This window comes from Argiope bruennichi, chromosome 4 (genome assembly GCF_947563725.1).
Source record: "Argiope bruennichi chromosome 4, qqArgBrue1.1, whole genome shotgun sequence".
Lineage (NCBI taxonomy): Eukaryota > Metazoa > Arthropoda > Arachnida > Araneae > Araneidae > Argiope > Argiope bruennichi.
This window is the reverse complement of record NC_079154.1, coordinates 23,607,595-23,622,718: the sequence shown is the minus strand read 5'-3', so window position 1 is coordinate 23,622,718 and position 15,124 is coordinate 23,607,595. Positions and strand designations below refer to the sequence as shown.

Sequence of the window (15,124 nt, the reverse complement as noted above, 5' to 3'; positions counted from 1 at the left end):
AATCCTCCGATTGCCGCAAAGATGTCCGGAAACAACATTGAAGTAATCGTCGACAATGTGCCAGTACCTGCCCTTGTGGACTCTGGAGCCTCATTTTCTGTTATCTCGGAGAAGTATCGTCGCCTACTGAAGAAAGTTATGTTTCGAACAACTAACAATGTTCTTTTAAAAGTCGCCGATGGAAATTACGTGAGACCAGTAGGAAAATCTACGCTTCGTCTCGAAATCAATGGCCGACCTCAAGCTTTTGAATTTATTGTTTTGCCGCAATGCAGTGACGATATCATCCTTGGTTGGGACTTTTTTGGGCGCTTCTCAAGCTGTTATAGATTGTGGCCGTTCGGAGTTCTTGTTTCAAGACGTCATTCGAGAATCCCAAACTCCAGCCGTTTATTCACGTTGGAAGACTATACAGTACCTTCTCGTTCAATCAGAAAGATCACCGTCTTAGGCTGTAAGAACCTTCGAGCTATCGACGTAATAGCATAAGGAAATAGGACGCTCCTTTTGAAAAAGGATGTTGCTATTCCGTCTACTATAGTTACGCTCCTTAATGGTAAAGCCGAACTATGGGTTGTCAACGGACAAGGGGCACCTCAGATCATCCCTAAAGGCATGTGCATCGGATATGCCGAACTTTTACGCAAAGACTGCGTAAATTCCACAGACGAAGGATCGACTTATTCCACGACCACTTCAAAGGCAAAGTTGGGTGTCATCGACTTATACCACGATGATAGCTCCGGATTTGAGGATCGACCAAAAAGAAAGAATGTTTCATCTACTCCAGAAGTTTTCAGAAATTTTCGATCAAGAAAGGACGTTTAAGAAACTAAGTCAACTCAATTTTAAACACCGAATAAACACAGGCGACCACTTACCTATCAGTCAGAGAGCTTACAGAGTGTCCCCATCTGAACGCCGCATTATTAGTGAGGAGGTAACCAAAATGTTAGAAAGAGACATCATTCAACCATCAGAAAGTCCGTGGTCATCTCCAATCGTCTTGGTAAGGAAAAAAAGATGGAAGCTGGCGTTTTCGTGTTGATTATCAACGACTCAACAAAATTACTAAAAAAGACTTGTATCCACTGCTGCGTATTGACAGCACTTTGGATTGCCTGAAGGGGCAAAATATTTTTCGCCTATGGATCTCTACTCCGGTAACTGGCAAATAGAAGTTGAAGCCGATCGTGAGGAAACAGCTTTTGTAACACCTGAGAGATTATACGAGTTTAAAGTGATGCCATTTGGCTTATGCAATGCTCCTGCAACTTTTGAAAGGATGATAAATAATTTTCTGCGACATTTAAAATGGACAATGCGCCTTTGCTATTTAGATGACATTGCAGTGTTGTCAGAAACATTCGATGAACATCTTCAGAGGTTGAATACCGTCCTTCAGTGTATACAGAACGCAGGTCTTACCCTTAATCCTAAAAAAGTGTCTCTTTGGAGCACAAGAGATAAAGATCTTGGGACACCTAGTATCCAGTGATAGAACTCCAGTCCAGGACTTCACACCGACGCGAGTGGATATGGAATCGGCGCAGTATTAGTCCAAATCCAAGATGAGAAGGAAAACGTAATAGCTTATGCCTCGCGTATTCTGACGAAGGCCAAGAGAAACTATTCCACAACTGAAGGAGAATGCCTAGCGGTCATATGAGCTACAACTAAGTTTCGGCCATATCTCTTTGGAAAGGCTTTCAAGATCGTCACTGACCATCATTTCCTGTGTTGGCTGTCAGGACTGAAGGATTCCTCTGGAAGACTCGCTAGATGGGGGCTGTGACTCCAAGAATACGACGTATCAGTGGTGTACAAAAGTGGAAGAAAACACAAAGTTGCTGATAGTCTGTCCAGAAACCCATTAAAAGTCGATGCTTCATGGTCTGGGAACTCCATACGTGCCACTTTATTCACTAATCTCTCAGAAGAACAGATGAAAGATCCGGAATTGGCAAAAATAATAAGAGACTAACAAAGTACCGAAGCAAGCAGGCTGGGAAACTTTGAATTAGTCATCTACAAGAAGAATTTTGATCCGCCCGGAAGAAAATTTCTACCAGTGATCTCAAAGTATTTACGGCTCAGTATTCTAGAATATCTCCATAATGACCCTACCGCCGGACATCTAGGATTCACTAGGACGTATAAGAAAGCGATTTCATTGACCAGGCTTGTACAGAAATGTTCGAAAATGTGTGATGCACTGCCGAGAATGTCAAAGGAGAAAATCTATTCCTCATAAGCCACCAGGTCATCTCGTGCCTATTCCATCAGCTGCCGCTCCTTTCCATTGCATCGGAATTTACCTGCTACGACGATTTCCAAAATCTGACGACGGCAACAAATGGACTGTAGTATGCACTGATTATTTTACACTTTACGCAGTCACCAGAGCTTTACCGACGGCGGAAGCTACACAAATCGCCAAATTCCTACTAGAGGACATAATCCTGAAGCATGGAGCTCCACGAGTTATCATTACAGACCGTGGATAAGTTTTCCAGTCCAAGCTGGTGTCCGATATTAATCGACTGTGCAATATCACTCATCGAATGACTACAGTCTATCATCCGCATACAAATGGCCTTACAGAGCGATTCAACAAAACGCCTGCAGATATGCTTTCTATGTATGTTGATGTCGAACAGAAGAACTGGGACCAGATATTGCAGTTCGTCACACTCGCCTACAACACTGCCAAGCACGACACGACAGGTTTTACCTACTACATGGGCGAGAAACTGAAACGCCATTGGATACGATGTTTCCCCTCTGCCCCCAACGAATTGAGCTAAGAAGACGATTTCGTTAGTCATCTGATCAATAAGGCAGAAGAATCGAGACAATTAGCTCGTGCATGAATTCTTGAGGCTCAGCAGAAAGATCGCCGGCGTTATGACTCCAAACATCGGATGGTGGCATACAAACCAGGAGATTTGGTGTGGATTTTTATTCCAGTTCGTAAAATAGGGCTTTCCAAGATGCTCCTGAAGATGTACTTCGACCCTTATCAAATTTTGAGGCGGTTGTCCGACGTCATCTATGAAGTAGCCGATTTCGATCCTAATTCTAGAAGACGGAAACCGGTGGAAATTGTCCACGTCTTACGCATGAAGCCATAACATGACCCAGAAGAAGAATACTACAACATTCTTACGAAAGTATGGAGGTTCTGGAAAGAGATATTTTTCACGAGACTACTCCCCGTGAAGACGCGACGACTTATACTGGTCCTGTGACTCGATCAAGAACTAGAGCTACAAAATTAAATGTCATAACATCGAGACGCTGTTCTTCTAAGGAGGGAGCAATGCCACATTGAAAAGAGGCAGTCGACTCTTCCATGGCCGAATGGTCATAGCACTGGTATCTTAATCAAGAGATCGTAAGTTCGAATCCCGCTAGAGACAATGCGATTCACAGTCTGTGTAAATATTTAATTCCTTTACTTCATGTTCCAGAAGGTTCTGGACATTTCTTTAGTTTACCAGACAAGTGTTCTGGACTTTTCATACCTTCTCCAGAAAAGTATTCTGGAATTTTCCCTGCTAGTATAAAAGCAGAAGATCTGTCAGTCACTGTGTTCTCAGTTCAGAGTTGAGTTAATAAATTCGTTTAGCTCTACTTCTTGTGTGCGTCATTGAGTTACACACTAAAGTACCTACGTGAAAATATATATATAATGATATTTTAAACTCTTAATTTAATCCAAATTAATTTCCAAAGATTTATCTTAATTTAGCCCATAGTAATTTTATTCTCTTATTTCCTGATCCAATTCCACTTTCTCTAATTAATTCAAGGGATGCTTTATAAAATTGTTGAATCGGCTATACACCGACACTTTCACACGCTCTGCGTGAAGGAACAATTTATAGCTGACTTTACAAATTCTTCTAAAAGATCTCTGCGCTTCCCTTGCTTTTTGAATGACATGCCACGGAAATCCCTATTAAAACATCACAGTACATAAGACAGGGATAATTTGTTTCTGCCTCTTTTTATGCCACTTCTTGACTAATCTGTTGCTGTGAGCAGACGTGCTTGTCCACGCCACTTGTACATAAGCATACCTTTCTGCCTCTCGGGAGAGAAAATAAAGCGAACTTTAAAACTTCAGTGAGTTTTTCTGCCTACGAAACTGCCTCCTATTTAAAAAAATTATATGCTTATATATATATGACAATGAAGTTCCAAAATTATTTTTTAAACAGACTTTAATGTTGCATTTTAAAAATTATAAATTTGGAAAAAAAATGATATATAGAATTAAATTATCTGTTGCTACTTTTTGATTCAGAAAAAATTATTAATGTTACATATTAACCACTCTAAAAATACTCATAATTTAGATTTTATCATATTTGAACATATAAATAAATAAATAAGCTTTTTTTGTACATTAAAATTTCCTATGAAGATACCTGTTTGATAAGGATATCTAACATCAATATATAGCATGGCAAGTCAATTTCAGCATCTGATTTATATTCAACATCCAAAAGTGGATTTTCTTCCTCTGGCACATTCATCAAATTCCGCTGTGATCTCAAAGAGCCTTTGGGTTCCAAAGATGGCGGTGGTATGAGAGTACAACCTGGTGCTTGGGGAGCTGGTTTTGTTTTGTCTCGGGATGTCATGTTTTTCACTCCATCATTGAACATAGAATAAAGTAATTCTAGAGGAACTGGTACTTCCAGCATACTCAAAATCTGAAGAAATGAACGAAAGACAAAAATCTTTCAATTATTTTAAAATCGTTTTAATATAATTAATCAAGTAATAAATGATGTCAATTCATAATATTATTACAAAAATATTTTGATAATAATATTTTATTAATGATCAGTTTCAACTTCTTTGTTTTTAAATAAAACTATTATTCAAAAAAGACGATGAGTAGCTTTTGTTTTTTATCATTTATTATAAAGTATGCTTAAAGATTTAATTTTAAGTTTAAACTTGTTTTCTGAAAAAAAAAAAAATGCCTCATATTACAAAGTTATTAGACTTGGTGTTGAGATGATATGAATAAGAGCTCATCAGGTGTATATTGGAAACGAAAAATCAGATGCACTAACCAAGGAAGCTTTAAACTTAGAAACCCAAGAAAAATCTTTCCATGAGTCCAAAACCCAACTTAGAAAGGAGACTAAAAACACTAATAATTAAGGATTTTCAGGACAGATGGAATAATGACATTAAGGGGAGAACTACCTATCAACATCTTAAAAACGTTTCTGTTTTTAAAATGTTGATAGGTAAACGATTTGAAAATGATATTTATCTTAACTAAGTATGCACTGGACTTGTATTTTCTGTATATCAAAGCCGTTTCTTTGGCAAAAATTCGACTTTGCAGTATCGCACCTAAGAAGGCTCTATAAATCATGTAACCAAAGCCTGTGCACTATGGCACAGACTCAGATGGCCAAGAAATTGGATGTCCCTTGACGTTGAAGAACTCTTAAAAATTCCAGTCATTTAATTCATTATGTCATTCCATTAAAGACATTTTGTCAAAAGTTCTTGTCCTTAATTCTCTCCTAATGTAAAATGTTAATATACATTTAATGCATTTTTGATGTTTCACAAATTAATATGTAATGTAAAATATGATGTTTTTTTTTGGGCCATAGTCTTTTTCTGTTCTTTTTTTTCTGGACCATATATGTTTTCTTTAGAGGGTCCTTCACTGTTTGCAAGTGTCCAAAATGATCAAGTATTGTTTATTCCTTCGTGATAGATGGGGTTGCTCTTCGACAACCTCATCAAGTTTCCTGCATGGCTTCTAACCAGGTCGAGGTATTGCTTGCTTTATTACACAGTTAAAAAAATCCTTTAATAAAGAAAAAGTAAAAAAAGCAAATAAAAATTTTCCATACCTGCAACCAATATAAAGCTTGCTCTTGTACAGGAGCGGAAGAACTTTTAAACCTCTTTATCAAAAACATATACATCTGCTCAGCAGTGAAGGCAAGTGGACTCAAATCAGGATCTAGAACTTTACTGAAGAGTTTACAAAGATTAATATTAACAGCTAATAATTGGAATTATGATTACTTATATTTATAAGCTCTTCACAAATTATACTTTAACAGCAACTGTGCCTTTTTCAAGACATTTATAAATAAATACACAAGTATAAATATATTATAAATATATAAATGAATAAAGTTATCCATCAAATAATAATATATAGTTAATCTATGATCGAAATATTTAACTAAAAACTCGATCCATAATATATTTAATAACTATTTAAATGCATTTTTATCTTTAATAGTACTAAAGTAATATGACACAAGCAGAAAAAAACAAAACCCCATAAATGCACATGCAATGAGAATAAAACTACATTTCCATATTATTACAGAGAAGATCGAAGGGAAAATAAAACTAATGTTCAGAAATAAGAGACTTTCAAATGATTTATAATTTCACAAATGCACCAATTCTAATCTTACAATACAAAAAGAAAAAGAAATGAGGTAACCTTCTATTTAATAAGGAAGAAAAATAGTTCTAAATGTTTTTATATCTTCCTTTTGATCTCAAGATCATTCATGAAAAACTAACAACAATATTCAACACTATTTTCTTGTTAACAATAATATAAAGTAATTTCTAATTTATCATTTATATACATATATAGTTCCAAACAAATTCATCCATAAAACAGAAAATATTGTATAAATAAATTTAAAGTCAATTATTAATCACACATCTTTTAGCAGTTACATTTCTAACTTTTAATGTTAACTTAATTTAATATTAAACTTAAAAATTAAGATTTATAGTAAAATATTATCTTGAAAAAATGAAACATTTCATAAAGCAATTACTAACCTTAGCAGGATTTTAAGATCATTGAATTCAGCTTCAACTGACTCATGCCTGAGAGCATCCATCCAATAAGGCATGATATACTCCCACACCTGAAAATGATTATGCACAACTTAATTTAATACACTAATTTATTAAATTATAATTCCTTTTTAGAAATTTATAACTTTCTGGCTTGGTATCAAATTATCTACAAACATTTTTTACACGATTTAATTTCACAAGCTATTTTATTTCGTAAAAGTAAATTTAATCTTTTTAAAAAAAGGAAGGACTTTATAAAATCAAACAGTTCATAACTCCATCAGTTTTATTCAAGCAAAATCTAATTATTAATATAAATATAGTTTTAAACTGCTTAATATTCTGATAGATTTAGTTGTTTTTTTTTAAGTGTATACAGTAAATATTTTATACATGATGGAATTAGGCATTAGGATAATGAACTGGAAAGAAAGCTTTTAATTTGATAAATAGAACAATAAATGTGAATGAAAATATGGTACAAAAATGCAAAGTCTCGATTAATGAGATGTTATACGAAAGTATGAAATATACAAAATAAGACTTAATTAACAGGAAAATTAAAATTTTTTTGAGCTTACAGAATTTTATAATAGCAACTAAACAAAAATAAACATTGCATAAATACAATAAGATGATGTCAAATTTCATAAAATATTATTAGCAAGATTGAGTTATTCAAATGCATTTATTTTATTAATTATATCAGAGTTTTAATATTTTTTTTTTTTCGTTTGTGACTCCAAAATAGAAATAAGTACGAAAGTAAAGCAGTAATTGATGAAAAGTTTTAAAATCCTGTTTTAAATAGTTTTTCAGCAAATTATTTTTATATAAAAATGTGGATTATACAACACAGCTGCATATTAAAAAAATCAAAGTATTTACCTCAACAGTGAGAATATCATATGGGGCTAGACAAATTAATCTTTTTAATCCTTCTTTGATTTGAACAGGATATGATGGCCAGGATTCCCTAATAAAGCAAATGTATTTATAATCAGATTATTTTTTGATAAGTGAGTGAGTAATAATAAAGAAAAAAATCATTCAAAAATCAAAATAATATAAGGATAGGATGAAATGGTATGACTCTTAAATATTTGTTGTTTTTAAAATTTATATTATTACAAGATATATATTATGAATTTTTCAAAAATTTAACTACCTTCACATTTCAAAAGTAATAAAATGTTTTGTCATATTAAAAATATATAAAAGTAAAAACAATAACTAGATGCTTAATTAGCAAAGTGCATGAAGTTTTGACAAACTTATAAATACAATGCTTATTGAAGTACAATGTCTACCTCAAGAAAGGGCATATCAATTGTATGTTTGTACACTTTATTTAATTTAAATGTTTTATCATTTAAACACTTTATATAAATGATACAGAAAGCCAAGTCAAAATATCTTACCAGTGACCTCCAACTTTTGCATAATCAGCTGGGTGTGGAAGTAAACAAGAAACAAAAACTTCAAAATGTGTTTTAACAACTTCCATCAACCATCCATGAATATACTGCAAAACAATGTTGTATAGATTTAAAAAAATTATATAAATTGAAAGTTTTTTTATATTTTTAATTTTTTAATCATTCAATTTTAATAATATAACAACTCTCTTTTCCTCAAAGAATTATAAATTTAAAAATAAATATTTTTGAAATGCAAAAACTCGATTACAAATTATCATATCCTTTCTTCTTTTTCAAGCCCTTATTATGTATAATATCCAAATAAAAAGTTCCTGAATATAATTTTTATTGTATTATATCAAATCATTTTTCAAATGCAAATTGCAATGCCTATGATGCAAATTGGAAAACAAAGTTAGACTAAAAAACTTGTAAAAAATTTTTTTTTTTAGTTCACAAAACATTAATCGAAAATTAAATATTCAAATTGGCAGCTAAATAAAATTAGCAGTTCCACAATTTAATGATTAAGCCACTCCTGCTGCAATTTTTTTTTTTTTTTTTTTTTTACATGAGGAAAGCTATTTGTTGAAGCATCTATAAAATACTTAAATCGCTATCAATAACAGAAATATTTATCAACAGTTGAAATTATTCTGCAAAATAAACAAAACATGAAGTTAAAATGAACAAAACATTTTCATATAAAATATATTCTAATGACAGTTGTCAGATTTAATTTCTAAGAAAGAATCCATATTTTGAGATGGCGAACAATCAATTGTAAAGTTAAAAAAATTAATAAATAAAGTGAAGAGGAATCATAAAAGAAAGTATTTAACAAAATTTTTTCAGGTAACTTTTGCATGTCAAAAAATAAAAGTGTTGATTTTTTTAAAATCTAATTTTATGAAGTAGTTTAAATAAAATGTTAAATATATAAATTATATCAACTGTCTTTACATAAGTATTTAAAATTTCCTCTGAAACAAACATTATTCATGCAATTACTCTCATAAATTCAATTTCTTTACTTCTTTTAATGAATAGTCCTGTCTTTAGTTAAATATCGTAATTATTATCACCATTGAGGTATAATTTGCAAATACAAATACAAGTCGATGAATATCGATTTTTCTCAAATTTAAAGAAATAAAAGAATTATATACAGAATTAAAGATTTGCACAATCCATTAAAAGTAATAATTTTGTATACAATAAAGTATAATAATTCTGTATACAATAAAGTATATAATTCTGTATATAAAAGTAACATTCTGTATATAATAATTAAAAATAGATTAAATTTACATCAATTTCATACTAAAATTCATTAAACTGAAACAAATTACCTCTTTCTTTAAGCGTTCCAGAGCACTCAACTCATGAACTAAACAAAAAAGAAAAAAATTGTAAATATTGAAAATAAAGAACAAATTACAAAATGCAGATAATATATTACTTACTTATAATATACTTATAATATAGATAATATATATTAGATAATATATTACTTACCATCAGGCAGACAAGCTGTATAATGAAACCACTGAAAAAGCATGCTCAGCAGTCTACCTAATGATTCCTGAAATAAAGAAAATTGGATTTAACTTTCAATTCATAATTTTTTTAATAATAAATGCAGTAGCAGTCGTATTTTTTTTAGTATTAATTGTAGTAGTAGGCATAATTTTTGTAATTTTTTTGTATAGTAGTGTACTTGTAGAAGTACTTGTAGAATTCCTGCCATTCAAACCCTGCTAATATAGGAAAAACATTGTACTTTAAATATGATTTTACATAACTGGACTTCTGTTTTAAGTGAAGTCATATTAAGGACCCAGCTTGAGGTTTCATCATAATTTATGTAAATAAATGTTAAACATATTATTTTTAACTTTGCGACTTCATAGTGCAAAGTACTAGATAATATTACTCTGCATGCCTAAAGATATGTAACACTGCTATTTGAAACAGTTGATGTAATTTAACTTTATTGATAATCACAATTATCTGAATTACAGCATTTTAAGCCATCCGTTATTTTCTTGCAGATGTATTCTTGGAACTTACCACCCAATCTCAGGAAGTTTGTTAACTTTTAGTGTACATATGTCATAATTTTCATAAACAAATTCCTCTTTTGGATTGAAAATTGTCAAGATTTGTTGATAAATATGCCTTTCACTTATAAGAAAGCAGCTTGGGAGAAAAAAACTCCCAGATAAATGGGACACACAATTATGAAATTTTGTTATGATTAATCTTATAATTAAAAAAAATCACAATGCAATTAAGTTCTAGCAAAAAGAATTACAAATAATCTACTAGCCATAGATACTGCATTCAGCTTAAGGAATCGAATGTAGCAAACATATTACTTTCCAAATACTTAAGAGTTAATGCATTGATTGATAGATCATGTATAGCTAAGTAAAAAGAAGTATATGTTGTTATAACTGGATCTAAATTTTCAACAAGTATTTAAAGATATCCACAAGGAGCCTTAGATTAAATGGATATTTTGAACTGAATATTATTTGGCATATCTTCCGTCATATTTGTACCCAGCAAAGTATTTATTCCCTAACACATAATTTAGAAATATATTTTCTTTGCCAAAATCTAGATCTTGTACAAAAAAGTAGTTCTTCGAATAGCATTTGGTACTCATCAAATAATAAATCCTCGTTCAATAATCAATAGTAAGAACAAGTTTTAATGGGCAAGTGTTTAAATTTTAATAGCTTTAATTAGCTTCTTTCATTTAAAAATGAATTTCATGAACACAGAAAAGTATAGACAATAATTAAATTAAAGAGAGGAAAAAAAAAAAAAAAAAAAAAAAAACCTCCCGACAGTAAGAACAAATTCTTAAAAATGATTTGTTAAAACTGACTATAAATGTAAGTACCCCATTTCTGGTGAATTTGCTACTGTTTCCAGTATATTTTAACTATTTTATTGTTTTTGTATAACCATTCATATATTTAAATTTAAAAAAAATTTTTAACCTCTTCTTTACCACATGAATGGCGCAGTTTAGCCAAGGATGGCTCTTGTGCCAGAAAAATACAAACCAAACCCCATTTCTGGTAAGCCTTAACATTTTTAATTCAATTTAATATATATATATATATATATATATATATATATATATATATATATATATATATATAAGCATGATGCAGTTTGAAGACAGTGAAGGCTTTTTATCTTTTTAAATTCTTTTTAATCCATCGGGAAAGCATAATTATTTACAAGCAAATACGGACAAGACGTCCGCCACAGCGCAGTACAAAAGCCAAAGTGGGGAAGAAGGGACGAAATAAATTAGCTCTCGCCTTATATAACCTTAGATTTTGCTAGGGAAAATATTTCTTCATAGTGCTAATATATTAATAAGATTCTGATAGGGATTTCTGAAGCATATCAGTCACATGTAAGGAAAACACAGGGATCTTTTAAAAAAGAATGTGCTTACTGGACATTTTTTACCTCTTCACTCCGAGAGTGTGAAAGTATCGGTTTTTGGCCGATTCAGCAATTTTATAAAGCTTCTCTTGAATTAATTAAGTAGAGAAAGTGGAATTGGATCACGAAATAAGAGAATGAACTTATTATGGGCTAGATTAAAATAAAACTTTGGTAATTAATTAAATTGAAATTAAGTGTTTAAAATATCATTATATAACAAATTTTCCACAAAGTAGAAAAAAGGTTTTTTTTTTTATCACTACAGAATGAAATTCTTACTTTAAGAGTTCAATTAGTGGAAGAGATAAACACTTACATCAGGCGTGTGCTCATTGGGTGTGCAAAGACCAACTAAAAGCCAGATACCATATTTGCTCAATAACTGGCGCTCCTCCACGATAGTAGTTTCTCGACTTTCTTCTCCATCTTCTTGCCCATTTCCAGTCTCTTGTGCATGCTTTTGATTAACAGGCTCAGCTTCATGAAGCAAACTGAAAAAGAATGAATCATAAATGTATAAATTAAAAAAATGTTCAACACTTATAAATATTAAAACTGAGAATTTAGTTTGAAATATTTACTAATAAAATATGCTTAGATGTTTTTTTAGAAAACCATTTCCTCAAAAACATGCATTTTAAAATTTTGTTCTATATTTTTATATTATGAATGTACTTTCAAATAGAAATACAGATCTGCTAAGTATCTAAAGTTTTAATTAGGTTAAAATAATCAAATTTTTTATTTTGCTAACTTTTTTAATGGTATAAGATACAGAACAGAAAAAATTAAACTAAAGCCACAGGTTCTAAACTTTTGTTAAGCACTGAAACAAAACAAAAAGATATAAGAAAAATATTTTTTTAGATAGGTTTTAGTTTTCAATTTTTTTTTAAATGCTCAGAAAATTACTTTTATATACAGGAAATACTGATAAGTTATTTTTATAATTGTCATTTTTAGTAAATTCAAAGCAATTTTAATACGTTTTAGTGAATCATTTTTATAGTTGGTATTCAACTTTTTAATTGTTTTTTACAACTTTAAACATTATATAATTTTAGACATTTTAAAGCCTAAAATTAATGACACATTGACTAAAACAAAACTGTCAGGAGACAACAAATAGAATTCCATTCCTTACACAATTCAATTAAAAATAAAAAGGAATGCGAGTATTCCAGTGAGTTTTTTATTTGTTGGGACACAATAATACAAACATCTAACCTAGAGTTATGAAATTTGGAACAAAGAAACTTTGGAAGGTGGAAATATACACCTTGAAGTGATTTTTTTCTACTATCTATTTATTTTTTGCAGTAACTATCAAAAATATGATTGTAAAAAAATAATTTTACCATTAAAAAATTAAAACATTAACATTTAAATCAAAATTTACTGCTTTAAAATTAAAGAAATACATAATTAATGTAATGGCTTTTTAATGTTGTTTATTATCATGTAATCTTACTGCATTTTGACATTTTTTAAAAAATATTCTTTTAACAAAATTTTTGACAACACTTTCAAAATTACAATAAAATTCAAATAGTTTCTAATTGCTTTATCAAATGCTTCATCACAGGATTTTCTTCTGTAGTTGAAAAGCTAAAAAAAATGTTGACACACACGCACACACACAAACTTTGAAGAAAAGCAACAGTTTAGCAAGTTGCATTTCATTCAAAGACGAATTAATAAACTCTGTAACACCTGTTTTTCCATTAGATTGCTGACAAATACAATTTTTCTTCACAAGTTTTTAGACAATAGTGAAAAAATATAAAGTCAAATCAAATTGAGAGGACGAAAACATTCTTCATTTGAAACAAATAAAATTTAAATATGATTGGAGCATAACAAATTTGTTGCAATAAATACCTTACAACAGCTTCGACCATATATGATTGTGTTTCTAGATCCATGCTCCATGGTGAAGGTATTGTTGTATGAAGCATGTGATCTGCTCCTTGTTCTTCATTATGATATGTCAACACACATTCTGCACAATATCTGATTGGACGGTGACTGTTTCTTTTGGCACATTCAATAGAGAAACAAGTTGCAACAGCAGATTTATCTGTAGCTTTGCAGTCCTAGACATATTAAATATAATTGAAAACAAATTTCATACAAATTACACAAAGCTGCATAATATTAAGTTCCCCATAAACTTTTTTTTTTTGTCAAATTATGTTTTATTTCAAATTTCAGAGCTATAATTTTGTTTTAAAAATATACAGATGTCTATATTCAATAATACCATTAAAAGTACCTAAAAAATTACAATATTTAATCATAAGCATATGAATAAAATTATAAATAAAAACTATTTCTATAAGGCAAAGTAAACAAGATGCAATGATTTAAAGCTCTTGCTAAAAATTAATATTTTGGAAATTCAGATATTTACTATTTATTTTTTGGTAATATTTTTTGCAAAATTTCATTTCATTTTCTGTCCATTTTTTTCAATTTTTAAAACATTCTATGTTTTTATCTAACATTTCTAGATAGAATACGCAGCTGTTTTACTAGCATATTATTTTTTTAGTATTCAAATTGGCAGTTGTAAACAAACATTCCAATCCGTATTGTTACAATTCACTCTGTTGTCGTGACATTATACTTAGAGATAGATAAACTATATTTGCATAAATTTCTGCCTCCATCACATTTATTGTATCAATATTGCTCAAAAAACAAATCCAAATAGATGACATACAACCAGATTTTAATGTTTAATTAGCAAAGAAAATTTATTTTTCCAATCACCAAAGATGGCAAAAATAAGAAATAAACTTATGCAGTAGTAAATTAATTATCAGTTTAATTGATAAAAATACCAAATGGAATTTAAATGACTTTATAATTCTCATAATGTAATAATTAGAATATAAAACAAAAAAGATGGAAAAGCTTATTTTTTTTAATTAATCTCCTCCCCCCAAATCAGGATGGCATTCCCTATAATTAAATGAAATTTCTACGTTTAAATATTAAAATTATAATAAACATTTTAAGTAAATTTTTTTTCACTAAGTAATATAATTAATATTCACAAGATTTTTAAACACATAACCTGTCACAAACACATTTTTCTAAAACTTAATATAGAATGCCCAATCTGTTTGAAAAAAATTGTATTAATTAGTGGCAGATTTATTTTCTTACAATCGACTTTTAAATACTTCAGTTTCATGCTTACAAAAATTTATTTAACGACTTTTTTTTTTATCTTCATAAAGTATTATAAAATATTTAATTCTTAATTCAGATTATATATACATATGAATAAATTTAAATATTAAACTTTAAATTAAATAGCATTTTTTATAGGAAAC

The 15,124-nt window shown here is 30.0% G+C and overlaps 1 protein-coding gene across 4 annotated transcripts in view; it reads right to left on the bottom strand.

The window, feature by feature from the left end:
• Positions 1–15,124, bottom strand: part of LOC129965935 (protein unc-79 homolog) — a 76,802-nt gene that overhangs the window by 45,881 nt on the left and 15,797 nt on the right. For all 4 annotated transcript variants that reach the window (XM_056080229.1, XM_056080230.1, XM_056080231.1 and 1 more), the window contains 9 exons: positions 13,662–13,876; positions 12,097–12,271; positions 9,822–9,888; positions 9,656–9,693; positions 8,304–8,407; positions 7,771–7,858; positions 6,862–6,950; positions 5,898–6,021; positions 4,437–4,724 (listed from right to left, as the gene is read on the bottom strand). In XM_056080229.1, the coding sequence (XP_055936204.1) occupies positions 4,437–4,724; positions 5,898–6,021; positions 6,862–6,950; positions 7,771–7,858; positions 8,304–8,407; positions 9,656–9,693; positions 9,822–9,888; positions 12,097–12,271; positions 13,662–13,876 (1,188 nt within the window). The remainder of the gene's footprint in view (positions 1–4,436; positions 4,725–5,897; positions 6,022–6,861; positions 6,951–7,770; positions 7,859–8,303; positions 8,408–9,655; positions 9,694–9,821; positions 9,889–12,096; positions 12,272–13,661; positions 13,877–15,124) is intronic.